Source organism: Syngnathoides biaculeatus, chromosome 4, assembly GCF_019802595.1.
Source record: "Syngnathoides biaculeatus isolate LvHL_M chromosome 4, ASM1980259v1, whole genome shotgun sequence".
Taxonomy (NCBI): domain Eukaryota; kingdom Metazoa; phylum Chordata; class Actinopteri; order Syngnathiformes; family Syngnathidae; genus Syngnathoides; species Syngnathoides biaculeatus.
Window position 1 is genome coordinate 18420715 of NC_084643.1, and position 27377 is coordinate 18448091.

The 27377-nt window shown below is 41.3% G+C and overlaps 1 protein-coding gene across 3 annotated transcripts; it reads right to left on the reverse strand.

Moving 5' to 3' along the window:
• Positions 1 to 9: 9 nt before the first annotated feature.
• Positions 10 to 27365, reverse strand: ggt5a (gamma-glutamyltransferase 5a). 3 transcript variants are annotated; one of them, XM_061816296.1, is made up of 13 exons: positions 27268 to 27358; positions 22874 to 23079; positions 18906 to 19033; positions 18703 to 18798; positions 17798 to 17999; positions 17271 to 17431; positions 11063 to 11209; positions 10776 to 10891; positions 7740 to 7924; positions 7573 to 7664; positions 2047 to 2153; positions 1831 to 1941; positions 10 to 1754 (listed from the first exon to the last, which is right to left on the reverse strand). In XM_061816296.1, the coding sequence occupies exons 1-13, from the start codon at positions 27298 to 27300 to the stop codon at positions 1608 to 1610; spliced, it is 1731 nt and encodes a 576-aa protein (XP_061672280.1). In that variant the 5' UTR covers positions 27301 to 27358; the 3' UTR covers positions 10 to 1607. The 3 variants fall into 3 exon arrangements, with proteins under 3 accessions (XP_061672280.1, XP_061672281.1, XP_061672283.1); XM_061816297.1 differs by lacking the exons at positions 22874 to 23079; positions 27268 to 27358 and adding an exon at positions 19585 to 19863; XM_061816299.1 differs by lacking the exons at positions 1831 to 1941; positions 2047 to 2153 and having other exon boundaries at positions 1615 to 1754; positions 27268 to 27365.
• Between the last annotated feature and the right edge of the window lie 12 nt (positions 27366 to 27377).

A 27377-nucleotide genomic window follows, 5' to 3' on the forward strand; every position in this document is an offset into this window, starting at 1 on the left:
AACAGCCAATGAAGACTCAAATTGTTTTTTAATGTATTTGGACAAATTTTAAAGCAATATATGGAGTAAAAGTTCAAAGTCACTATTAGAGTTGTAGTTATTTCAGTCTTTTTTTTTTTTTTACTGTACACAAGCACACCAAGTATCTTTACAGCATCAACCACAAAAATGAAAAAGCATGTACAGTACACATTGTTCCAATGTATGCAAATCTGTATGCCTAAAAAAGGGTCACTGAGTTGCCACAAAGTCAGCCAAGCAAAAAAATTACAGAAAATCAAATTAACTACTGTTTGGTGGGTGGAAGCACTGTTGGTTTTTATGGCTGGGAAATCTGCCTGTCACTCTCTTCTGCCTCAGATGCTGAAGTGTGTTTATCGATATGAACAATAGTGTAAGACGTAAATCATCCCTTTCAAGATGCATAGAGATCGAACTCATCAAAATAGAGGCTAGTGACTTTGGCTCATAATAAAATAACCCTTTGCTCCCAGACACCTTTGACGTTGCAGACATATTTTGGGTGCATATGTAACAAATGGGAATAAAAGTAAAAGTCAAAGGATAAATATCTGTCGTAGAGTTGTATGTCCGGAATACCTGACCTTTAGCGTTGCACACAGCTGAATATTTGTTAAGCGCCATGGTAAAAAAAAAAGGAGGCAAAATTCCCTGCAAAATTATATGATTCCCATTTTTCACAGTCCCATGCCATCAAAATATTTTTTTTCTTACCCAGTCTGTGACCTGGTTTAAGTATGAAAACTATGCAGGATGTCTATTGAATGCAATAGCCTATAAAAGTAAAAGAATTACAGAACGACGAGATCAAATTTTTGTGTGTCTGTGATGTAGATTAGTTATTAATTATTCAAGTACCTGCCCACTTAGTGGTTGGCACACACCCACATATCTCGGGGAAAAAAAACCTGAGGAATAACAAAAGTGTCCTGTATAAAAGCTTTTCATGACCTGACAACCCACAAGGTTTTGAGGAATAAATGGGTTCAATTTATCTTTTGAGGAATTCCTAAACATTTCAGAACCAGAACTGTGCTGTGTTTGGGCTCGTTTGGTGGCATTTAATAACTGTAACTACAAGCTTTTTACACATGACGAAAGTGCACAGTTTTAAGCGATCAAGCCTCTCACCACCAAGTCACACAAATGCAGTAGATAAAAAGCATGCATAGATTATGTTTTGCACCAATACTTGACAATATTGTAATTCATAACATCACTGTGGATGAAATAGGGAAGCTTGCTGTTATTGTCGCTAAATGTGTAGGAACAATCAACATTCTGTGTTGGTATATATATATATTTTTTTGCATGTGATCACCGCACCTGCGTGGTTTTACTCTAATACGTCGGTTTCCTTCCTCATCCCCAAAACATGCATGGTAAGATGATTGAAGATTCTAAATTGCCTGTAGATGTGAATATGAGTGTGAAAGATTTGTTTATATGTGTGCAAAAATAGCTAGGATAGGCTCCAGCACACCCACGACCCTAGTGAGGATAAGTGTTATAGTAAACGGATGGAATGGATGTGTGTTTAGCGCCATGAATCTTGGTGCTATATCCGTGTTCCCTGATACATAGCATCAGTAACCAGCTGCTTTGCCCAGTTTCCTTGCATCAGACACTGCATTGATACATCCATCTTCCTTCTCTACAGCATTCACCACATTGAAAAACTTCTTGGCAGGTTTGTGAGTGTGTCCCAGAGCTTTCAGAGCCTCAATTACATCCTGAAAGATAATGCAAAGACATGTAGATGCAATACACGCAAAGCACGTGTGGCTGGAATCATGGTTAGTTCATTACTTTGTCAAAGTTGCCTTCAAACTTGAGTACATTTTGAGAATCGACAAAAACAACTGGAGTGGCAATTGCCTCCTTAAGTTTTTTTCCAAGCCAAAGGTGGTTCATAATTGCCTGGAAAGGAAAACAGAATCATGCATGCGCCAGTTGATGGAAGCATGCTATGAACAGTGAGGGTTGCAATTGTTTGCAGTTATGACACTTAGCATGGACACGCACTGACGCCATTCCAGTGGTGATCATACTGCCACCGGTTGATCCAATCACCAGCACCTTTGATTTAGACTTGAACACACTAGGAGACATGGATGAAGGAGGCTGCTCCCCTGTAATGAGGACAAAAGCCTCAGCAGTCAGTATTCAGGCTCATCAATGCGAAAATAGACAACTACTGCAATTACAAATGCAATCATCTGAATCCCAGCTACTCAAGAGAACATCTGTCCAGAAGGATATTTATAACCTCTGTCAAATTGCCAAAGGATATCATAGGCGGAAACTTGACAGCATGTGTTTTTATCGTAACCGCAGCAATGCAGCAATAGTTCATGTTTTTGTCTTCGTCGGGTAGAATTGAGAAAATATCATCATCCCATTTCCTTTTAGACAAGGTTTGGAGGTAAAAAAAATTAAGTTAACTGATATTAACACTGAAAACAATACAAAGTATACTCAACATTAACTTTGATGAGGCGGACACAGTGCGGAACATGAAGAGGGAGATTTCTCCACTTTTCAGGTGTAAATTGTGATATTGATCATATTTGTTAGGCTGAGCCATTTGAGCACTTTGGTAAATTCAAATTCAGCATGTGGTTTAGCTCCTGAATATATTAAAGAAACGTTAATGAAATCCAAACTCAGTCAGATAGTGGAGGACAGACTCCAAAGGGAAGATTGTGAAGCAGTATTCAGTTGTTGCAATTGAGTATTTTAGAGTTTTTTCCATTTCTTAAATGAAACATCCTCAACTCGTTGCCAGCCAATCACAGGGCACATAGAGACAGACAAGTCGCACTCACAATCACACCTATGGCTAATTTAGAGTCTAACTAATGCATGTTTTTGGGATGTGGGAGGAAACCGGAGTTTCTGGACAAAACCCACGCAGGCACGGGGACAACATGCGAACTCCACATAGGTGGTGCTGGGATTTGAACTTCGGTCCTCAGAACTGTGAGGCCAATGCTCTACAGCTTCACCACTGTGCCACCAACAAAATATGTACATTAAAAAAATTTTAAAATAAAAGTACCATTAAAAACAGCATACACTCCAAGAAAAATCACGAGAAAAAAACAAGAGTTTTCAAACTGGATTTAAAAACATTAACCCTTGGGGCTGATGTCACCTCTGTTGGCAACTTATTCCATTCATGTACAGCATAATAGTTAAATGCTGCTTCGCCATGTTTGCATTGGACTCTGCGCTTGTTACTCTGCAGTATTTTACTTCAGTGTGTCAAGCTCAGAGATCCACGGGATTTGTTTTCCATAAGCATTTCTTTCATGTATTCAGGACCTAAACCATTTAGTGAATTATGGATCAGTAGCAGAACTTTAACATCTATTCTAGAAGCTAGTTTAAAGACTTTACAATTGGAGTTATATGCTCTGACCTCTTTGTTCTGGTCACGACGCGAGCTGCAGCATTCTGAATGAGCTGTAATTGTTTAATGCTCTTTTTTGGGGGGTCGAGAAGACCATTACAATAGTCAAGTCTATTTGAGATAAAAGCATGGGTTAGCGTCTCCTGGTCTGGTTGACACATACAAACCTTCAATCTACATTTGGTCTTCAGATGGTAAAAAGCAGTTTTTGTGATTGATTTTATATGACTGTTGAAAGTCAGTTCGGAATCTACAAGAATTCAGACTTGGTCTTTGGTTTTTAAAGAGAGTGTGAGAGTGTGTTTACTAACAGCAATTCTCTTTTCTTTATTACCAAAAACAATTGTCTTAGTTGTGTTGTGGTTTGGTTGAACAAAATTTTGGCTCATCCAGTTATTCATCTGCTTTAGACAGTGACACAACACCCCAATTGGACGGTAGTTATCTGGAGACACTGCTAAATGTAATTGTGTGTCATCTGCATAGGGATGATAGTCAAAATTAAAGCTTTGAAGAATTTGACCAAAGGGTAGCATATACAGACTGAACAGGAGGGGTAAAAAACTGACCCGAAAGGGACCCCATAGGTTATTGCCATTTGTTGAGATTGAGCACTTCCAATGGTTACAAAGTTGCTCCTTTCCTCCAGGTAGGACCTAAACCATTTAAGGACTGTTCCATTTTATCCTACCCACGTTTCCAACCTGTTTAGCAGTATATTGTAAACTACGGAATTAAAAGCCGACATGAGATTCAACAAGACAAAAATTGACACTTTTCCTGAGTCAGTATTCAGCCTAATACCTTTAGCGCTTTGATAAAAGACCAGATTCTGTACTGCGATGAGTTCGGAAACCTGACTGAAATTTGATCAAAAGTCCATTTAAATTCAAGAAATTGCTGAGTTGATTAGAAATAACTCTCTTAACAATCTTGGGTTTGAAAGGGAGATTGTCTATAGCTTGCTACAATGGAAGCATCCAAGGCTTTATTTTTAGAAGAGGCTCAACTTAAAGAGGTTTAAGAAACTCACCAGACTGAAGTGAGCAATTGATTATTTGCTGCAAATCAGATAGCACTGACTTCACAATATTTTTGAAAAAGTCTGATGGTACTGAGCTGAAAAAGCTTGTTGATGGTTTCAGGTGCTGGACAGTTTTCTCTACAGTTTTTTGGTCAACTGCATCAAATTCTGACAGGGAAATAAGAGTTCTCTCTGGGTTGCTTCAGATGTAGAATTATTTAATCATTTTGGCCGGATGAATTGTATTTTTTTCACTAAAATGCATTTATCAGCGGTTTCGAGTTCTGGAGCAATTTGATTCAGGGGAAGGGTTGTGAGCTTTTCAACCACAGCAAACAGAGTGCGAGTATTGTTCAGGTTTTTACTGATGATTTCAGAAAAGTGTTGCTGTCTAGCACTGACTAACTCTTGGTTAAAGGGGAAATCCACTGGTTTGGATTAACGATATATCCAATAGGTCACATGTAATATGTACTCTATTTTCACAATGTGATGTTAAATCCTCTCTCATTTAATAGTATTTTGAGAAGATTTTTATCGACAATTACGAATTTTCAGGCGCGCTGCCATTTTCGCAAGTCACGTGACCTACGTGCGTGGATATGACGTGTACCGTGCAGGAGGAATACTTCCATGCACAGCCATGAGTGGCTCCGCCGGTCGGCTGCTCGATTGATCGGGAAGATGAAGGAATACTTCCATACAGAGCCGTAAGCGGCTAAGACGCTCGGTTGATCGGGAAGACGGAGGAATACTTCCCTACACAGCCGTGAGCGGTACCACTCAAGCTGCTGCGGGCCGCGTAACTAGTTTGCATGCCAGAGTCTCGTTCATTATTGGAATTAACCAGAACCTGGCGCCGCAGCGGCTGCGGTACGGCGCGCTGCACGATTGAGCTCTCCACTGGCAGCCTGGTCCCGAGCCCACGCGCACACGGGACGGAGGACGTGCGCGTGTGGGTTTCAAGTGGGAGGTGTCAGAAAGGTTACCACAGGGATAACTGGCTTGTGGCAGCCAAGCGTTCATAGCGATGTCACTTTTTGATTCTTTGATGTCAGCTCTTCCTCCACAATGTGGAGGAAAAAGGCGTGAGTGACGCGTGTTATGCGGGGGACAGACACCCCCAAACCGACTTGCCTCCAGTACAGCCATGAGCAGTATCTCCGTCTTCCCGGTCAACCGAGCGGCACAGCCGCTCTATTCCCCATCTTCCCGATCAACCGATACTGCCATTTCTTCATCAGACGAGGATAAATCCGAGAAATCAGCGGTGGGCATAAATGGTGTCCCATGTAATCGAGCCTTTGTTGCGGCACAGTACACATAACATCCACGCACGTAGGTCATGTAACTCGCGAAAATGGCAGTAATAATTAATTATTAATAATGGCGTAATTGTCGATAAAAATCTTCTCCAAACACCATTAAATGAGAGATGATTTAACATCACATTGTCAAAATTGGGTACGTATTACATGACCTATTGGATATATTGTTAATGCAAACCAGTGGATTTCCCCTTAAAAATTACAGACACTGTCTGTAGAGGTCATAGTCAATTTGGAGATTAACTTTTCTCCACATGCTTTCTGCTTTCCTACACTTTTATGTAGAGCTCATGACCGTCATTGTACTCCACAGTGTTCTCGATCGCTTCAGGAAGATCTTATTTTTCAGAGGACCAACAGTATTCATGGCATTCTTGTCCAAAAGTCGTCAACTGTCTTAGCATTCACAGTCTGTGCCAAAGCTACAGTCTTCATAAACTTAGTGTCAGTAGTCTCACTTATGTACCTTCATAAATACATTTGCCTTGCCTTGTCTTGTCTTACTTCCTGCACTAGGTGGCAAGGCAGGATATGAGAAGAAATTTGTTTTATTCCTCCCATCCTTGGTTTCTATCATTCACTAAGACAACCTTTGAAATTGGATTTATCTGCTCCACTTTCTGCTATGTGTCAAGGTCACTTTTGTACAGTTTGTTTATTTTTTGGTTCTGAACATTCCTTGCTTGAATAGCACCCTGAACCTCCCTTAGACAGCCCCGCTGGAAATGCCGCCATTCACAGCTGCACATATTGTTCACACCAGAAATTTTCACTACTAAGGGAATGAAGGACTGCTGGTCACCCAAAAATTTCCAAAAAGTCTTTTTGCAAATTTGCTTTATTAGCATTTTTTCAAATAAAGATAATATTTGTTGTCATTATAGAATTACTTGGCAGCACGGTGGCGGAGCATAAAGCGTTGCCCTTACAGTTCTGAGTACCCGGGTTCAAACCTGGGCCGCCTGTTTCGAGTTTGCATGTTTTCCCCGTTCCTCCGTGGGTTTTCTCTGCCCACTCCGGTTTCCTCCGGCAGCCCAAAAACATGCAACATTAATTGGACGCTCTAAATTGGTGTGATTGTGAGTATAACTGTTGTCCGTCTCTATGTGCCCTGCGATTGGCTGGCAACCAGTTCAGGGTCTGCCCTACCTCTTGCCCGTTGACAGCTGGGAGTGGCTCCAGCACTTCCGCGACCCTCGTGAGGATAAGCGGCAAAGAAAATGGATGGATGGATGATGGATATTATCTTTACTTACAACGATCAATTTGTTTTGACATGGTAAATAAATTAAAGATAAAGAAAGTCAAAGTAGCATGTGCATTGTTTGATATTTCTGTGCGTGGCCCTTAGAAGAAAAAGTTTAAATTCTCCTGCTTTAGATGCAAACCCAAATGAGGTCAAGATCTCCAGTCGCGTGACTTTCAAATCCTATTTTATTCAAGGTTGGTTTTTCTAATTGCATAAAATGAAACTAGTACTTGGGATCAAGAAGTAATGCCCCAAAATAGAAAACCTTCGTTTACGTTTGTGTACAGAAAAGCAAACTGCGATGTATTGTCCTGACTAAGCATCCAACAATTATTTTAATCAGCTTATCCTTTCTGCCGGACTACACCCTGGAGTGGTCGCCAGTTATTCACAAGGCACCAATGAAGAACGACCATTCATGCTCACATTGACCCCATCACTGGGTGGAAACTAAATGCAGACATTGATGCAATCCTCACGGCTGGTTAACTGAGGAGTAGTCATTGGCACTTTACATCGATCCAGTTGGGCCTACCTGCGAATAAGGTATCAACTCTTCCACAGAAGTCAGACAGATGATTGTTGAGGATAACTCCAGTGCTTGGAGATAAGACTCTGGAGCCAAATCTGCGAGAAAAATGAAGTACTGTGTCACATGAAGAATGGATACATAACACGTGAAACCTCCTTGGTAATACTGACAGGTGGTTGAGGCTGCTGGTGACAGACACAGCAGATCCATCCTGGGCCAGCACTGAGACATGCGTGGTGCCCATACTGTCGAGGTATGGAGTCACATTGTAATACTGCGGCTCATGTGACATTTCGTCGCTGATTAAACTGCGGATGTGATCGGCAAAGCTATCCTCTGTGAATTTCTTTGTCAGCTGTAAAACACATGGAACATTGTGCATGTCACAAGAACCGAACTTGGAAAGGTCAATCTTGAAGCTGTGCATGTTCTTTTATCCGCCCTATTTTGTCCTTCATTGTTAGACCGCCTTTGTTAGGGCTTTACATCAGAACTTGTGAATTTTTATTAGCCACTGCTCTCTGTGGCTTGTAGTCATGCAACCATAGAAAAAAACTATTAAGATTCCATACATGTGGTTATTTTTCTGTGTCCTGAACTATTTTGTTTCTTTGTAACCATTGTCCACGGTCCTCTTGGTTTGGGCTGTGTGTGTTTGTGTTCACACAGCAGAAATGCCAAGCAGACCAAATCGCGTCACAACAAACTAGGTGTCAAGTCTCTTCTCTTATCCGTCTAAGAATGTAAATACAATGAATTGTTTCTATACCAATTACTAAATTAGTGAGTACCAAGCCAACATGTACATAACTGCTGTCTGTTGATAACATCAATAATTATGTCAGCCAGGGACACTCAAATACAAATCTTAAACATTATTTTTTCAATGAAATAAAGATTCAGTCCATGACATGAGGAGGTTGTTTAAAAAGAAAGAATTTGTCATGATCCTGCCGGTCCAGCCTTGCGCCTCATGCTGGCTGATTGGCCCTGGTGTATATAGGACCATGAGGACGACTGGTCCGGCGCCAGGTCATTGCGGTTCATGCCCCGTTCCAGCACTCCCGTATCTCTGATCGTATTCCCGTGTGTACGACCTCCGCCTGTCCTCCGACCAATCCCGTGAGCCTGTCTCCTTTAAATACTCCTGTCTGCTTTGATCGATCTCCCGTGTACCGACTCCTGCCTGCCCGCTGACCTGCTCTCTACGCCCGACGCCCTGACTACCGCTGCTGCACCTGACTGCCTGCCCGATCCCCGACCGTGGAACAATAAATGTTTTTCCCGAATTACCTCTGCGTCTCCCGTGTACTCCTGCATTTGGGTCCTACCTCCATTCCGATGAGTCGTGACACAATTATGCATTCTTGTGACAGTGGTGACTCTGTGAGTGACTCTTGAACTAACCCTTAATTCTAATCCTTCAAAGACATATTCAGCACATGCTTGAAGAGTAAAATATTGCAAATACTTCAGTCCATTTTTCTTTTAATTGAGGATTTGTACTGTTCTTTTTTAGCACCACACTTGGAACACGCCATCACAGAATAATATTACAGCTGGGAAAATGTCAACAATTTTTGCACTGCTCCAAAGATGAGCGTGAGAGTTTACCCCAACCCTAACCCTAATCGCCCACACATGGCACTGTGCTATGTGCAGTTTGAAAAGGTATCAACAGTTTGACCAGGTGGGCCAGTCTTGGCCCAAGAGCCGCTTATTGAGAGCCACTTGATTTAGAAACTAACCAAAGAGATGTCATTTAACAGTGCAACATGTTTACTCACCATCTGTGGTTACATCCCTTGTACTGTAATAACTTTTCAGCATGGTGAGAGCATATTAATAACTGTCATGATCCTGCCGCTCCAGCACGAGCTGTGCGGGTGCCTGCGCGGGTGTGCTGATTGGGGCGCACACCTGCGTCTCATGCGGGCTGATTAGTCTGTGTATTTATATCACCCCGATGACGATTGGTCCCCGCCAGTTTGTTAATCTTCATGTCCCGGTATCCCTGATCGAATCTGTGTGTACCGACCTTCGCCTGTTCTCCGACCAACCTTGTAAGTCTGACTCCTTCGTTACTTCTGCCTGCTTTGATTGTTCTCCTGTGTACCGACTCCTGCCTGTCCGCTCACCTGCTCTCTTCGCCCGACGTCCCAACTACCACTGCTGTACCGGACTGCCTGCTCGATCCCCTACCTCTGCATATAATAAACGTTTCTCCTTTAACTACCTTGCATCTTCTGAGTCCTGCATTTGGGTCCTACTCTCGTTCCGATGGGACATGACAATAACGTACTTCACTTTTACTTCATCCTGTTCACTGCCAATTCTACTCCTAACACAGAATACAAAAAAAAGTAGCCAATGAAAGATCCTTTTCAGGTAAAACTGAATGCAGTCCCATGGAGTGTGTACAGTGGACCGAGGTCAGATGCTTTTCTATTAAATGCGAACAGTGCTAGAGTTTGTCTGGAACCATATGATGACCACCTTTTTCAGAAGATCTCGGACCCCATGATTTAGACGAGAGTTTATTTGTTGTGTTCACATTTCCAACTGAAGCATACCAAAAAAGGGAATGAACTACTTAAAAAAAATAACTAAAGGCTGGTTGTGTGAAAATGCTTTGGGATACTGCCTTCCTGGTAAAGTGACACATCAAAACATTAGAGTTAGGATTATTATTATGTTCATGGATTAGTGGATTATTTTTTAGTCATAGAAGTATCATTATTAGTAGTACTGTAATATCCATCCATTTTCTTTGCCGCTTATCCTCACAAGGGTCACGGGGAGTGCTAGAGCCTATCCCAGCGGTCAACAGGTAGGAGGCGGGGTACACCCTGAACTGGTTGCAAGCCAATCGCAGGGCACATAGAGACAAACTGCCACAGTCACAATCACACCTAAAGGCAATTTTGAGTGTCCAATTAATGTTGCAGGTTTTTGGGATGTGGGAGAAAACCGGATTGCCCGAAGAAAACCCACGCAGCCACGGGGAGAACATGCAAACTCCACACAGGCGCGTCCAGGATTGAACCCAGGATCTCAGAACTTTGAGGCCAACGCTTTCCAGCTGAGTCACCGTGCCGCCAGTACTGTATTATTATTTTGCAAATTTACACTTGTCAATTTAACTCTGATTCAATGAAATCTGATGAATAAATATTACTTACGAACAATTCAAGGTACAAACTTACCTCTGAACTGAACGCAAATTTCTTTAATCCGTTAGCAAACTTGAGAGCTTCAACATAGCGGTGATAAAACAATGCTTTTTGTTCACCTCTCAGGGATGCTGGATTCAGGTCATATCCTACATGGGAAAAAAAAAAAAAGATAAAACAAAATGTGTCCTTACACACATGTATTCAGTTCAATTCCAACTGTCATGGTGCATAAAGCCTTCAAATAACATGCATACGTTGCACAGTGCAACTATGTCAGTCAAAGTAAGATGCAGACTTGGCCCGTGTGCCGAAGCAACCTTTCATGATGTTGAGGATGAGGCTAAGGATGTATCCTCCTGCAGGGGGTGGTGCAAAATACATCTGATACTCTCCAAGAGGAATGCTCCATGCATCGCTCACAGTTGCTTTGTAAGATGCCAAGTCCTGCAAAGTCAGTGACCCTCCTGAGAAAAAACATGGGAACAAATGGTTGGACAAATCAGGCTCAACATAAACAAGACTTCAAATGGATCATGGCACACATTTCCATTTGGGAGGTATCGCTGTTTTGCTGTCCAAGCAAATGAAGAGTTCAAACGCAAAAGCAAACGTCACCATGTTATTGTGAATTGAGTCAAATTAGAGTTTTAGAACGTATTTCTGGGCTGCGGTTGGGTGGTGAGCAGTTCAGGCTGGACTCCACCTCTCGCCCAAAGATACATAGGGTAGGGCGCAGCACTCTCATAACCCTCGTGAGGATAAGCAGCTCAGAAAATGGATGGATGGATGGATGGATGTTCAAAGACTGAGAAAAATCTAGTCCTGAATTGTGGGCGGGTGTTGTTGATATGGCGTACAACTATTTTTGACCTTCTAAATTTTCTTGATTTTGTGTGCAGAGCTAAAAACTAGCCATGACTAAAAAGTAGGTATCACGGGGCTAGGGTGAAAATCCCACAATGTGAACACCAAGTGCCCTTAGTCCATGCAGTGGCCATTCATAGGAATAGCCACTTATTCATGACTACCTTCACCCACTTCGACCAGAAGTTCATGAAACTATGCTTACAACTGGTAAAAAAATGATCTTCCTGAAAGTGTTCCTGTTTTGTATAATTTGGGCAGCACATTATGTTGTGAGGCAATGGCCAAACGAATGGATGAGTACCCCCACCTTGCATCCCGCAGCCTATTTCTAGCAGTTTGAGAAGCTGCTTGAGGTCCAGCACAACAGCAGTAGTGCACTTATGGCTCCGTCACACCATGACGTTCTGGTCAACGTCCTCTGAACATTTCAATCGTTCTATTTTTCAGCTTTCTCAAAACCGGATGACACGTGACGTGTGATTAACGTGTGTCTAACGCATGACAGTGTGTCTAACGCACGAAAAGCGTGTAACAGCGACCAAATAACATACCCCGAAAAACCATTAGCGTGTGCAAACGAGTCATTGGGGCGCGACGAGCGATTTATCAACGTAAGACGAGTGTGTTGAGCGTCTGACCAATGGGTGAATAATGACAGAAAAGAATTTTGATGGTGTGGAATTTTTACAGTGGAACCGGCACTAAAACGTTGGAAAGTTCATAGTCATTTCAGCTGTTGTCGTGAGTTAGAACAGTGAGCATCATGCCGCCGAGAAGAAAAAAAGTTAGGGCGCGGACTTCAGCAACTAGCGCTGCTAGTAAGAAAGCTAAGCCTCTTTTATCATGAGCAATGTGTTTGGAGGAAAAACAACAGCAGGAGGAAGAGCACGTCCGCGAAGTCACGCACCATGTGACACCGCTGGGGACCCTAAACACCTTGCGAACCCCAGTGAGGACGGTCCGACAAAGAGGCAAAAGAAGCAGAGAAAGGATTGCAGGATCCTGGACTGGGCTGTTGTGGATAGTCTGGTGGAGTTTTTCCGCGAAAACGAACTGCTGCTTTCTGGATCTTCCATAGTAGGTGCTCTCTACTGTAGCTTAATATTAAATGGACCTTGCTTTTACAAAGCATCGGTTTATATACCCATATGCATGGAAGTTCGGGAAACGCTCGAATGACGCTCAATGGACACCAAACGACGTTCGTTTCGCTTTGGTTAACGCTGTGTGGGCTAGGGGATTGTTCAGTGGGCGTTGACAGGTTGCCAGTGAGTCGTTCACTGCAAAGCAAACTATTAAGTAACAACCAAGTAAAGCTAGAGTAACGACTGACTAACGATAGGCAAACGCGTGCAACGCTCGGCGAACCTTAGTAAAACGTTCCACGGATGTTCTTGAATGTTCTGCAGCGTTTAAAATTAAATGTTGATGAACGCTGGTCTCACTGAGAACTTTTGTGCATGTTCAAAACTTTTTTTCCAGACCGGCGTTCTCCACCGATTCCCAGCGATCATTGACGTTCACTAGCATGGAAACAACGCTACTCTGGGGCTATCCCGGCGACCATGGGCGACTACCAACGTTTCCTCAAACGCTATAGGACGCTGGCCAGAAGGTCATGGTGTGACAGGGCCATTAGTGGGGTGAGGTGGAGGCGAGGAGGAAAATGTTCATGGGGGGGTGGGGGGTTATACCAGGGATTTTGGAGCGCCATTTGGAAGCCACAAAAGCACAATGAATTTCAAACAAGGAAAATTGTCCCAGCGATGCGATTTATGGTCATTATGGCAGCTCAGAGGTTGCTTCTCTGCAGCCCTTGGCAGCATGCGATATCGCTATTGTTGGAAAAGAGCTGTGAGAGGATTGAGAGGAGAGGCGGGATTTTTAGAGCTCTCAGCCACACATCCACGTCTGACACCTGAGAGATGCCCCTTATTTTTCATAATTTTGAGGCCTGATTTTATATACAGTGAAGAAAATAAGTATTTGAACACCCTGCTATATTGCAAGTTCTCCCACTTAGAAATCATGGATGGGTCTGAAATTTTCATCGTAGGTGCATGTCCGCTGTGAGAGAGATAATCTAAAAAGAAAAATCCAAAAATCACAATGGATCATTTTTTTAATGATTTATCTGTGTGATACAGCTGCAAATAAGTAGTAGTATATAAGTATTGTGTGAGGTCGTTAGAATCAAAGACACCTGTCCACCCCATAGAATCAGTAAGACTCAAACTTGTAACATGGCCAAGGCCAAAGAGCTGTCCAAAGACACCAGAGACAAAATTGTACAACTCCACAGGGCTGGAAAGGGCTACGGGCAAATTGCCAATCAGCTTGGTGAAAAAAGGTCCACTGTTGCAGCATTCATTAGAAAATGGAAGAAGCTAAACATGACAGTGAATCTCAGTCGGAGTGGAGCCCCATGTAAGATATCACCTCGTTGGGTCTCAATGATCCTTAGAAAGGTGAGGAATCAGTCCAAGACTACACAACAGGACTTGGTCAATGACCTGAAAAGAGCTGGGACCCCCGTTTCCAAGGTGACTGTTGGTAATACACGATGACGTCATGGTTTGAAATCATGGATGGCACGGAAGGTTCCCCTCCTTAAACCAGCACATGTCAAGGCCTGTCTTAAGTTTGCCAATGACCATTTGGATGATACAGAGGAGTCAATTCCACTGTGTTTGGAGGAAGACAAATGATGAGTTACCTCCCAAGAACACCATCCCTACTGTGAAACATGGGTGTGGCAGCATCATGCTTTGGGGGTGTTTTTATGTACATGGGACAGGGCGACTGCACTGTATTAAGGAGAGGATGACCACGGCCATGTATTGTGAGATTTTGGGGAACAACCGCTTTCCCTCAGTCAGAGCATTGAAGTTGTTGTGACTGCGTCTTTCAACATGACAATGACACGAAGCACACAGCCAGGAAAACCAAGGAGTGGCTCCGTAAGAAGTATATCAAGGTTCTGGCGTGGCCTAGCCAGTCTCCAGACATAAACCCAATAGAAAATCTTTGGAGGGGGCTGAAACTTCGTGTTTCTTAGCGACAGCCCACAAATCTGTTTGATCTAGAGAAGATCAGTGTGGAGGAGTGGCCCAAAATCCCTCCTTCAATGTGTGCAAACCTGGTGAACAACTACAGGAAACGTTTGACCTCTCCATTGCAAACAAAAGCAACTGTACCAAATATTAACATTGGTTTTCTCAGATGTTCAAATACTTATTTGCAGCTGTAGCACACAAATAAATCTTTAAAAAGATCATACATGGTGATTTCTGGATTTTCTTTTTAGATTCTCTCTCTCACAGTGGACATGAAACAATGAAAATTTCAGACCCCTCCATGATTTCCAAGTGGGAGAACTTGCAAAATACCAAGGTGTTCAAATACTTATTTTCTTCACTGTAGTTTACCATTTTTATTCATTCTTTCATTGTCCAGTTTGTTAACAAGACTCTTCAGTGTAATGTTACAAAAAGATTTTTTTTTCTCCTCTTGGTTGGACATTAAAGAGCTACTGTCATTAAATGGATGATTTTTAGTATGTTATTAATGAAAATACGGCTGCCAATATGGGCCCATGTGTTTTTTCACCACAAAAGATGATTTTGACGTATACAGCTTTTTGCAACTCCCGCCATGAAAATCCTCTCGAGGGATTTGTTTTCGAGAAGAAGCAGGAAGTGACGTACAGGACAGAGGCGCCCCCAAGTGGACTCTTTTGTTTCCACTAGTTTTACCACCGTGAAGGTAGCTCGCTGTTCCTTCGTGTTAGCCAAAATGCCGGCTCATTGCATTGCTGGACATTGCTTGAACACTCAGGAGAATGGATTTACCCTTCATAAGTTTGCAAGAGACCCGGTTCGTCGTGAAAAATGTGTTGCATGGGTGCAGAGGACAAGAGCTTCGTGGGTTCCAAATAACAGGTGTGTATACAGCTACTAAAAAAATAATAGTTTGGGGCGGCCCACGTAATCGGTCTCTCATAATGTAACAAAAGATCCGCGTACAAAATATGTCGATGTGTGCGTCGGACGGCGCCGAATCGTAAGAACCCAGCCGAGAATGCCTCACTCAGCCATGTGCGCGCAGTAAACCGCCCTGGCTCGACTGTGTTGTTCATCGCAGACTGCAGCGTCTATGAACAACCCCCTAAAGCAGCACAGCTCGGCTCCGTCATAAGCCACACCGGCCGGCTGCGATGAGCCGCAATGGGTCATCTCCGCCGCGGAAGTGGATCAGATGGGGATGCGGTTTGGCCGTGATCGTATATCATCTGAATATGGCTCGAAACAAGAGTGTAATATTGCCCCGAAGGCTCGAAACAATAGTGTAATATTGCCCCAGTCGCTTCACTTGGTTGTGTGGTGTTCTCCTTTTCCGTGTCAGAAGGTGCGTGTTTGTCTCCCATAGTTAGGGTGCACCGCGTGTTTTCATTGGTGAATGTCCGGGCTCACATTTATTTTTTTTCGTATAGACATTGAAGTAAACAATGTTATATGTATTTTTCATTACAATATCTATTTTAGAATGTTTATAGGGATGACACTTGGGCTTTAATTAAGACACATTCATGAACTATGGGTAACATACACACATGCAATAATTAATGTTCGCATTACTACAATAATTCAGCATTGAATGCTGCAATTTGTGCTGGGAACCAAAGATAATGGAAGAGAGTATAGGCCTGCTCAAATTAAAAGTACATAAACTGTTTTTTTTTTCCTTCACAAGTACCACTGACAGTTTATTTAATGTGCATGAAGAATTACGAAAATTTTTGTCCTCCAAAACCATTGTCATATTTAACGTCTAATAGTGTCGCAGACGATTATGGTGACTTGGACAATTGGCAAGACATGAAATATGTACCACGGCAAATCAAAGTCAACTGCCCTAATAATTTGGGGGTTTGAATGAAGGTCGAATATAATGTGAGATTAAACTTCAAAGAAATGGATTTTTGAGGGGAAAATGCAAATTTTTTTCTTGCGTTCTATATTGGCTTGAAGTTGAGCAGTTTGGGGCTATCTTTGGATGGTTATTTTTATGTACTGTAAGAGAGCTCTTTGCACTGGGAAAAAAAAAAATCTCAGTATGTGGTTATTTTTTGATTTCTTCAACCTCTTTGTTGTGGAACAGTGGCTCTTTACTTCATGCATTTTCACATGAAATATATTGAGAGCCTGTGATGTACACTGCAGTGGCATCGTTGGGCCTATTTTAGGGACCTCTGCCCCCCAACAAAGTGTTTAACCCACCCTTAAATTATTTTTTAATACAATTATAGTTTAGGAATAAAAAAAAAACAACAACGGGTGAGTATGAGAGTGAGTCTCTTGGACTAACCCCAAATATATCCTTAATCCTAAATCTTCAAAGACAAAGACAAAATATCGCTTGCACTTCTTCACTCCTATGCTCAAAATCCTGCTGACCCACTAGATACCACTTCGGTTTCCTTGTAAAAGGGTTTGCACTGGATCACTAACACCACTCTCCCAAAAATGCTGCTTGTCAGCTTTTGCTTTTGAACTCTTCAAATATATTTGCTCATTTTGAATGACATTATTGTGTCTGGCATACAGTAGATATGATATGGTTGGAAAACTAATTCTGATTGAATGCATCTGACAATACCTGCCTCCTGTATGTCCCGTATTAAATTCTCTGCTATTTTTCCACTGTAGAAAGCATCGGCTCCAAAATTTGCAATTGTCTCTAATGTGTCAGCTAGTGTCTCAAATTTCAAAATATCTCCCATTTGCATCAGGTTTCCATTTTTATCCGAGAAAAGCTCACTAGAGAGAAAAAATACAATGGTAAACGTCAGACAGATATCATGCAGACTGTATGACTTGTGAATGCTAGTACACAATCTAATGCAACATCAGCTAATACTTTGACACCTTAATTAGCTAAATCAAATGGACAAAGCACTAGAATAACCCACATTCTGATACCGCTTTACCTTTTGGGAAACTGGAGTAGTAACATGAGTAATACTACCAGGCGCAATGAGAAAGATTTAAATAAAGCCTGTCTTGGCGGAAAAACTAAACATCAATGTAAAAGCAAAACTGATGGAAGATTTTGTGATGCTCACATCCAATTGTCAAATGCTTGTAGTACATTAATTGCATGTTTGTGTCAGGGGTGTTTCCTACCGCAGTGACTGAGAGTCATTGGCATCACTGTAAGACAGATATTGACCAAGGATTTGTGAAATAGGAAACCCCTGTCTGGCCAGCTGGATACTTGGCTGAAAGAGGGTTGCCCATGGCAACTTGCCATAAAGCCTGTGTGCTTGTTCATAACCACGGAGTTCTCCTGGGATTCCAATCCACAAGCTACCTGGATAGGGAGTGACTGAGATAGAGTGCACACAACAATCAGCAGACAACCTGGCACTTTTGGCAACACTTTTCAGTATTATGCAGTACATTGCTACACCACTACAAACTAAAACAACAAAAATCAACATACAGGAAATACTGTACGTATATTATAAAAACCATACATCTCTGAAATCAACACTGCATTATTACCTTTGTAAAGACACAATATTTCATACAACTCTTGTATAGGATATTATTATCCTGTGAAAGTGCTGATATTCCACTGGCTGTTGAGAAATGTTGAAGGATGAGGACACATTCAATTTATGAAAGGATTTATGTGGTTCTAGGTTCAGGCTGCTGCAGCATACAGGAGACGACCCTTGTGAGAATAAATGGCTCAGAAAATGGATGAATATAGAGTGTGTGTCTGTGTGTGTGGGCCTTCCTATATGTGTGATTCTAGTGTGTGTTATGTTTGTCTCAAAAATAAGAAATAATTCACAGGCATATTTGAATATCTAGAAATGATCATTCATGGTAAATGCACACAAAATCTTTAAAAAAAACATGTAAATCCTGTATATATTTGTGAATGTGAAAGACATGCAAATAATTTTGAGACGTAGGCGTAGTTCCATTAAGATATTGAAAGCTATGTGTTGCCTACGTGAGAATCAGTAAAACTGCGTCTGACCAGTTGAAGCAAGTGTTTGATTACCATGCGTGTATACCTGACAAGAAGCGAGAGGGATCAGGACAGTACTTCAATGTGTCTGCCTTATACTTCGCAGGGACACGCTCTCTGGAGTTGATGATTTGTACTTTGCCTTGCATGAGAAAGAGAAGACGAGTTGTTGTTATTGTTGTTGTTGCTGTTTTAGCTCTCGGTTCGCATTAAGAACCAAGGCTGCAAGAGTGAATGTGACTCCTGTACCAGTGCTGTCCATCACTGTGAATATGGATCCACCCCCAAGGCCCGAACTCTGAGGGTTCAAGAGAGATGTACAGAGCAGGGCAGCAATGGCGCCATCTACCGCTGAGCCCCCTTTTTCAAGCATGTCCCTGAAAGATAATACCACACCATAGCTGATTTTATTGACTTGATTTTCAAATCATATTTGTTAACAGCAACACTGTTGCCAAACTCGTGAATCTGAAGATCACTGATTGCTCTCTGCCCTCCCTAGAGGACAATGCCAACTCCCGCTATCACAGCAGAGCTACTAATATTATAGAGGACTCTTAACATCCTGGTCATCACCTGTTTAACCTGCTGCCCTCTGGCAGGTGGTACAGGTCCCACAAAACATGGACAACCAGATTCAAGGACAACTTTTTCCCCAGAGCCACTAACTCCTTGAACTTAAAACCACTGAACATAACTGTTGTGTCATGGAATAATTTGCAACTGCACTTCTGTGCATTTATTTATTTATTTATTTTAGCAATAACTCTGCCTTGATGTTTTATGTGCTGTTTTTATCAAACAAAAAGCGCCGTCCGACATGCACATCAACAAATTTCGTACGCGGATCTTTTGTTACGTTATGAGAGACCGATTACATGGTCCGCCCCAAACTATTATTTTTTTTAGTAGCTGTATACACACCTACCTGTCATTTGGAAACCACAAGGCTCTCGTCCTCTGCACCCGTGCAATCCATTTCTCACGACGTACCGGGTCTCTTGCAAACTTATGAAGGGTAAATCCATTCTCCCGAGTGTTCAAGTAATGTCCAGCAATGCAACGAGCCGGCATTTTGGCTATCACGAAGGAACAAGGAGCTACCTTCCTGGAGGTAAAACTAACGGAAATGAACGAGTCCACTTGGGGGCACTTCTCTCCTTTACCTCACTTCCTGCTTCTTCTCCAAAACAAATAACGCCACAGGATTTTCATGGCAGGAGTTTTTTTCATTAATAACATACTAAAAATCATCCATTTCATGACAGTGGCCCTTTAAATGCCTTGTCTAATTACAGTCAAATGAACAGCAGCTGTATGACAGCTGTCAGAGGTGGTGCCACACAGAGCAGTGGCCCAGCCACGCCCCTCACGGCAGTGGCCAGGCCATGCCCATGATAATTTCCATCCATCTATTTTCTTTGCTGCTTATCGTCACGAGGGTCGTGCGGGGGACACCCTGAACTGGTTGCCAGCCAATCGCAGCCCACATGGAGACAAATAACCACACACTCACAATCACACCTTGGGGCAATTTAGAGTGTCCAATTATTGTTGCATGTTTTTGGGATGTGCGAGGGAACCGGAGTGCCCAGAGGAAACCCACGCAGGCACGGGGAGAACATGCAAACTCAACACAGGCGGGTCCGGGGTTGAACCAGGACCTCAGAACTGTGAGGCCAATGGTTTACCAGCTGCTCCACCGTGCCGTCCCATGACAATTTTTCTGAGATATTTTTATTTTACTAATGCAGCCCTATGGAGGCACAAGGCATTGCAATCTGTAGGCCGGTCCCAATGCAGAGGATTGTGTTAGGAAGGGCATCTGGCTTAAAAAAAAAAAAAAAAAAAAAAAAGAATGTTAATCTAAAGAATACCATACCGAATCAGTGAGTCAAGGTTAATAATGCCCGCCCCGGCGCCTTTAACCTACAGGGCGTCGGTGGAAATTCAGCTACTTTGGATCGAAGACGAAGAGGAGGAAAGCGGATTTGTAGGCAGAAGAAGAAGAGGAATGCACAGAGCCTACAACTGAAGGTTGGCACTTTGAATGTTGGGACTATGACAGAAAAAGCTCAGGAGTTGGTTGACATGATGATTAGGAGAAAGGTTGATATATTGTGCATCCAAGACAGCAGGTGGAAAGGTAGGTAGACTAGAAGTGTAGGAGCATGGTTTAAATTATTTTACTACAGATTACATGGGAAGGGAAATGGAGTACGGGTTATTTTAAAGGAAGAGCTGGCTGAGAATGTCTTGGAGGTGAAAAGCGTATCAGATCAAGTGATGTGGCTGAAACTTGAAATTGAGGTGTTATGTATAATGTGATTAGCGGCTATGTCCCACGGGTAGGATGTGACCGAGAGTTGAAAGAGAGAATTAGGAACTAGATGCAGTTCTGAGCATCCCAGAGTTGTGATTGGTGAATAATGTCATGGACATGTTGGTGAAGGAAACAGGAGCAATGAAGAAGTGATGGCTGAGTAAGGCAGACACGAAAGGAACTTTGAGGGACAGATGGTGATGGAACCCATCCATCATATTGTACTACTCCGTACAAGATGTTCAGAGACATGCCCATAGTAAGAAAAGCTGAATAAAGACCACCACTGAAGTGGGCTTGTAAGTTGAAGTGTCGAGACCAGGCCAAGAAATATCTCAAGAGAGATTTCTCAAAGGTTTTATAGTCTGATGAAATGAGAGTGAGCAGATGGCTGAATCACTAATGGGCACAGCGCTCCAAGTGGAGGTGCGATACTGCTATGGGCTTGTATTATCAAAAATTAGTGTTTTGGACCTTTTCAGGTTGAAGATGCGTTCAAAATGAACACTCAAACATTTTGACAGCTTTTAGAAGTCACTTTCCTCAGGCAGCGGCACTGGGAGAAGTTAAACATTCCAAAAAAGCTGAATTTTCTGCAGCAGAATGCTTCATCGCATGGATCCAAGTACTCTTCTGCATAACTCATCAGTTAAGACTTGAAAGATAAAAAACTGATGACATGAGAGAACTTTTGAGCTGTTCCATTGTGGGAGTGCAGAGAGTCCTCGGCCTACGACTGAGATCCGTTCCTACAATAGCGACATAACTTGAATTTCAACTTAAGTTGAATTCCACCATTAAAGTCAGAATTTACATAAATACTTTGTATGAAAAACAAATACATGTACTTAGCATTACTGCTGAGAGGTGGATTGAGAGGAAGAAGGGGAAGCTATGCTTAGCTATTGCGAAGGAACCTGGTCCTCAATCCTCTCCATCTCTACGAGTATCAAAGAATCTTGTTTTGTGATGATCATTCTATCCGACATAGGACCGGAACCCTTTACATGCGCTCAAATATGGGCTTTGTCTTTAATCATTGTCACCACGGTCAACTGACGTAAGCCTTGGTGGTGTTGGTGTCTCTCCATTCTCCAATCTTTTTACGATCTTGAGCTTCATTTCCATGGTAATGGATTTTGAAATGGACGCAGAAGCATTGCTTAAAGATACAGCTTTCTTCTTTGAGGCGATAATGTCGAAAAAGGAGGGCAAAAAATCCAAAGATACTCCCGCCGCACAAACACGGACAAGCATTAGCCAGACAAAATAGTGGACAGGGGACGGGTGTTATAAAGTCGAAAGGTCTTAAGTTGAGTGAAGGAAAACAGTACGCGGCTGTGGGAGGCTCTAGTTTCTGCCACACAGAATGTTGATCAATTACAAATCTAGAAACTGACAGAATATTTGGATGGAAGGTCTACCAGTTATTGAAAAGAGGTTTCTGGCGATACTGGTCACTTATACATCCGTTTCGATTCATTTCTATTAGAAAGTTGAGTTGTTTATAATTCTCACTTAAATGAATGCGATTAAATTAGTTCATGTTAGTTAAACTGTATTTTACAATTATGAAATACTGTAACTCACAATATATTAACAGCAATATGTTCGTGTATGGTTATTTTCTCGTTAGCTCTTATTGTATTTTTCAGCCCAAGTTTGACAGTTTGGTTGAGTTCTTTGATCATTTCATCCTCAAATTTCCTTTACTCGTGAAAATATTTCTGCCGCCAACTTTTGAAATGACAGCTTTGTTCGGCCCTTCATAAATCCGCCATTGTAAATGAGAACTTGTTCCCAATTGCCTTACCTAGTTAAATAAAGAATTCAATACATGTCGCAGTTAGTGTCATCAAACAGATGATCAGACAAAATGAGAAATTCTACTTACCGTCCAATTTGTGAACACGTCCCAGTGTCTGCAGCCACCGCCGCGTGAGAGAAAGAATCTTGTGGGCACTTGTGCCTCCCTAGCTGACTGATGCACACGGACACCACAACGACGCATAGCAGCAGCATCAGTGCGCAACATGCATACAGCCACCCTTTGGACCTGGCCATGGCTGCTTCTCCTCTCCCCAATGGTTCAGGTTTCTTCTGGAACGTGATTTATCGATTTATAAAGACAGCATTTGAATATCTGTGTCGTTGTGTGTGATTGTGTAAGAGAGGTGGGAAGTCAATAAAGCTTCAGAAAGTGGGCTGAGCTGGCAAGTCGGGTTCCACCTCTGCCTGGAGCGCAAGAAGGGGGGGCAAAAGTTGTAAATTCTGATGAGTCAGCCAAATGAAGTTATCTCAGATATCATTAAAGACATTGGCTGCCTGCACTGCACAAAACAAATGATCTGCTGAGTTATTAGAGTTTGAAAAAAAGATTTTGGTGTCTAAATTGTGGTCCAAATCTGGAATGACCCACACAACCAAACTATAAATGTCAGAAATGTAAATTTAAGTGAAATCCAAATGTGTCACTTTGGAGTTGAACCAATGAGACCTCGAAATTGCATCAGGCAGAAATGTCTCCATAAGCAGTATCGGTATCGGTCTGTACAGTACTCTTAATACACGATGCACATTTGCACAAAGATATGACCATTTGTTATATACAATATAAAAATATTGATGGACATACAGTATACCTACAGGATTGAAGCCATGATAGCTGAATGGATATACTGTACTTTAGGGCCGATGTCTTCAAAGTGTAGTACGAGCACCTCTCGTGGTGCACCAAGTCCCTCTAGTGGTACTATTATTTTTGTGTTCTTCTTATTTCTTCAATAGATTATTTCCTACTTATACAGCAACACATATTGCAAAGGTCAAACCACATAGTTTTCTTCTGGAGTGGAGTTGGCATATTTCTCAAAAACGTACGGCATTGAACTCTCAAAATCACAAGTGTGAAACTCAGGGCCTGGGTGCCAGATTGGGGCCACAGCACCATATTTTAGGCTACACAAGAGCAAACAAAAGCGTGTATTTCATATTTCTCATGAAATTGATGAGTTATTTTGATTTTAAAAATCCTAATCTTTCTTCCATTTTTTTTTTTTTTTTTTTTTTTAACAGAAATTACAAGGACTTTTGTCTAACCGAGTCCTCCTGAAATTGTAAAACTCATGACCTGGGATCCAGATTCAGTCCGTCACATAATTTTATTTGGCTTGCGAAAGCAAATCATGTGCATCAACTTTGTCACTTGCTAAAATACCAAAACCACACATTGTCTTCACTTTTACTAACATTGAGATATCACAAGCATTTCTTTGTTACCAATCCCCCCTTTTAAAATTATTTGAAAAAATGTTTTTTTACTTTTTTTTTTAACTGGATTCTTATTTCAAAGCTACTTCTTCACCAATGCAATTTAGATAATTCACCTTTTTAGATTGATACATTTTTACCCTTAGGTAGTCACCAATACAACTTGTACTTTTGACACACAAGATTTCAGTTAACAAGATACAGTGATTGTGATGAAAGACCTTTCTTTCTTGCTGCTGCACATGCGGATACGCTAATGTAAACGGATACTGGAGCAGAAACTACTCACTTGGTATCAGATTTCTTTGGCTGCCTGGTATCGGCGTACCCGATACCTTGAAATAAGGCCGGAACCGGGACTCGGCAATTCCTTGCTACTTGTCATAATGGCCCTTTGACCTTGCCAGAAGATGGACAACCAAGGAAGACGCAAATAAAAGTGTGGTGGTGAACAAATATGTCAAGGAGACCAGCAAATAAAGTTCTGTCTTTCTTTCTTTCTTCTTTCTTTCTTTCTTTCTTTCTTCCTTTCTTTCTTTCTTTCTTTCTTTCTTTCTTTCTTCCTTTCTTTCTTTCTATCTTCCTTTCTTTCTTTCTTTCTTTCTTTCTTTCTTTCTTTCTTTCACAGTTGCATATTCTGAATGAATCCCTTGAATTTTAAATGGTTTGTATTTCCCTTTGCAACTTTATTGATCCCTTTGAGTCAAGCGTTAATGGAAATGAAAAACAAACATTTGTTGGACGTTTGCTTCATCAGCGATTAGGATTTATGGTCACAAACTTTTTATGTCAGATTTTAAGGTGGCCCTAAACCTAATTGTGTCAACCGTGGATCTGAAGACAAATCCTAAAGTGGCTCAAAAAGAAAACGTGTGCCGCGGTCCAAAAGATATGACCTCATACAGTAATTATCATAATTACAAGATTACTGAGGCACAGTATTAACTCAAATAGCATTGTCATTGCTTCAGGCAGCACTAAATTGGACCCAAGTTTGTTATTCATTTTAGTCACTCACATACCAGAGTGAAACACACGTAATTACATGACAAGAAACATCTTGATTGACGAGCCTCAGATTGGAATCACTTCCTGTTTTGTGATGTCCTGCTGATATAAGTCTAAAAATGACCAAGAGGAGCAATTATGTGGCGCCATTGTTGACTTTGTGCGGCCCTAAAATTTGACGACATTTTGCTTTGAGAAATTCTTCGGGATCGATGAACTCCAGTGGGACACAACCACTGATCTAACAAAAAAAAAAATTGATACACATCGAGTGGTATGTCGATTGATTGAAGTCACTGGCCGCCATCTTGGTACTCCCAAAACGTCTGGAGGACACTGTTTACTTGTTGGATTATGGTGGGAATTTTCTCAAAGTTTGGCGTGTAGAATTAAAACTGGTCGTGTGAGCCTGGCATTTTTTCAGTTCTGGTAACAGGAAGGATTTTTAATTTGACTTGGTAAGCCAAAAAAAGGCTCAGTGCAAAGGAAAGACGTAACACCGTGACTACCAAGAAACGTTGCATATTACCCAGGGCCCGATTTCCGTGACATGTTAACTTTTCCCAAAATACGGTGTGAAACACTATCATCATAACATAGCAAAAAATTAACCATTTTTTGTCATAAATTTTAAGTAAATCAGTTAGATATATTTAGGAAATAAGGACTCGCAATGGGAAAATAAATGCTAAATGCATTGTTTATTTTTTGTCTCTGCGATGTCCTATTTCAGACAGAAAATTTAAACATGTTTCCTCACATTTGCATTCACATTCAATTTGCAGAGTTCTGTATTATGAAATTCATCAAAAATTTCACAGAAAATGCGTTTTCTTGCTTATCCACTGATAAAGTTTGGGAAAGCATTTACTTCGCTTTTTCGCAAAAAAACGTCGGCTTATGATGCTGAAGGAGAGAGTGAACAGTGAACAACAACAATCATAAACACAACTTTGTTCAATTGAATTAAGAGCATCAGAAAATTAAAAAAAAAAACCTTTACAAACAACCTTAAACAGTGTCATAGTTAATTATTCTAATTTACATGTGGAATGTTTTCTCACAGCCACGAAACCGGCGATTAACACAGTTAATCGCTGTCGCTGCACATGTCGGCATTGTTGTTTTGGGAGTATCAAGATGGCGAATGGCGACTTCAATTTTGTTTTTGTTTTTTTTTAGATCAGTGGACTCAACAGGATCATGACGTGTCCATCGTCCGACTGCAATTGTCCAAATGCATCATGGGTAATGAAGTTTACAACAGTTGTTTTGGCCGTGCCAAAGTCTTCCTTTCACAATCATGGATCAATGATTTGATTCTAATTAGAGGTGTCAAAATTATTTGCCCTCCGTACTCAAATTAGATGTACAGATAGTGGTGATGAAGCAAACGTATTTACTTAGGTAAAAGTAAATAAATAAATAACAGAAAAAGAAAAAAAAAAAGAACAACATCGACTGAAATCTAAATGTACTTACCTTGATGACTTTGCAAGACAACAAGAAAACATCACTGCACGCAGACACAAAATAATTAACTTTTAATGATCATACATAGAATAATTACTATGACTACATGATAATACATTTTTTATTATTTGAGTAACAACCTTTTTAAAATTAGTTTATCATAAATACAGAAAAAATGCTCCTTACCTCAACTCAAATGGATGTCTATGTCTTTTTGTTTCCCCGAATTTGATATCCATAATGGCAAGTGATTATTTTTGGCTGATTCCAAATAATGCATTTGTCATAAAATGTTATTATTGTATTTTGGCAGCTGACAACGTCTAACAATTCTGTTTAATAAATACCTGTGTTCAAAAATGGGGTGCAATTTTTTTTTTTTTTTTTTTTAATGAATACACAAGTAAAGATAGTACCTGGAATATGCAGACTACATTACCATATTATTTGTGGCCCGTTATTTCTTTCAAATGGACCAATAATAAAAGTTATACTCGTTGAAACCCTTGATCATATGAGAGTTAATAAAAGCCTTACATGAACTTGTCCCAATATCAAGCAGTCTGACATTGTAGCAATCCAGTATCAGGGCACTCCTTGTTTTATTTTGAAATGTAAAACCGGATGTAGTTGCGAACATTTCTTTG

Bases quoted from the DNA above. Each gene is read 5' to 3' on its own strand.
- ggt5a (XM_061816296.1), bottom strand. From the start codon at position 27,300: ATGTCAGACTGCTTGATATTGGGACAAGTTCAT. The intron at 17,432-17,797 runs GTAGGAAACACC...TTTTCTCTCTAG, and splicing joins AATGACTCTCAGTCACTGCG to TGAGCTTTTCTCGGATAAAA. The intron at 1,942-2,046 runs GTGCGTGTCCAT...TTTCCTTTCCAG, and splicing joins TCACCACTGGAATGGCGTCA to GCAATTATGAACCACCTTTG.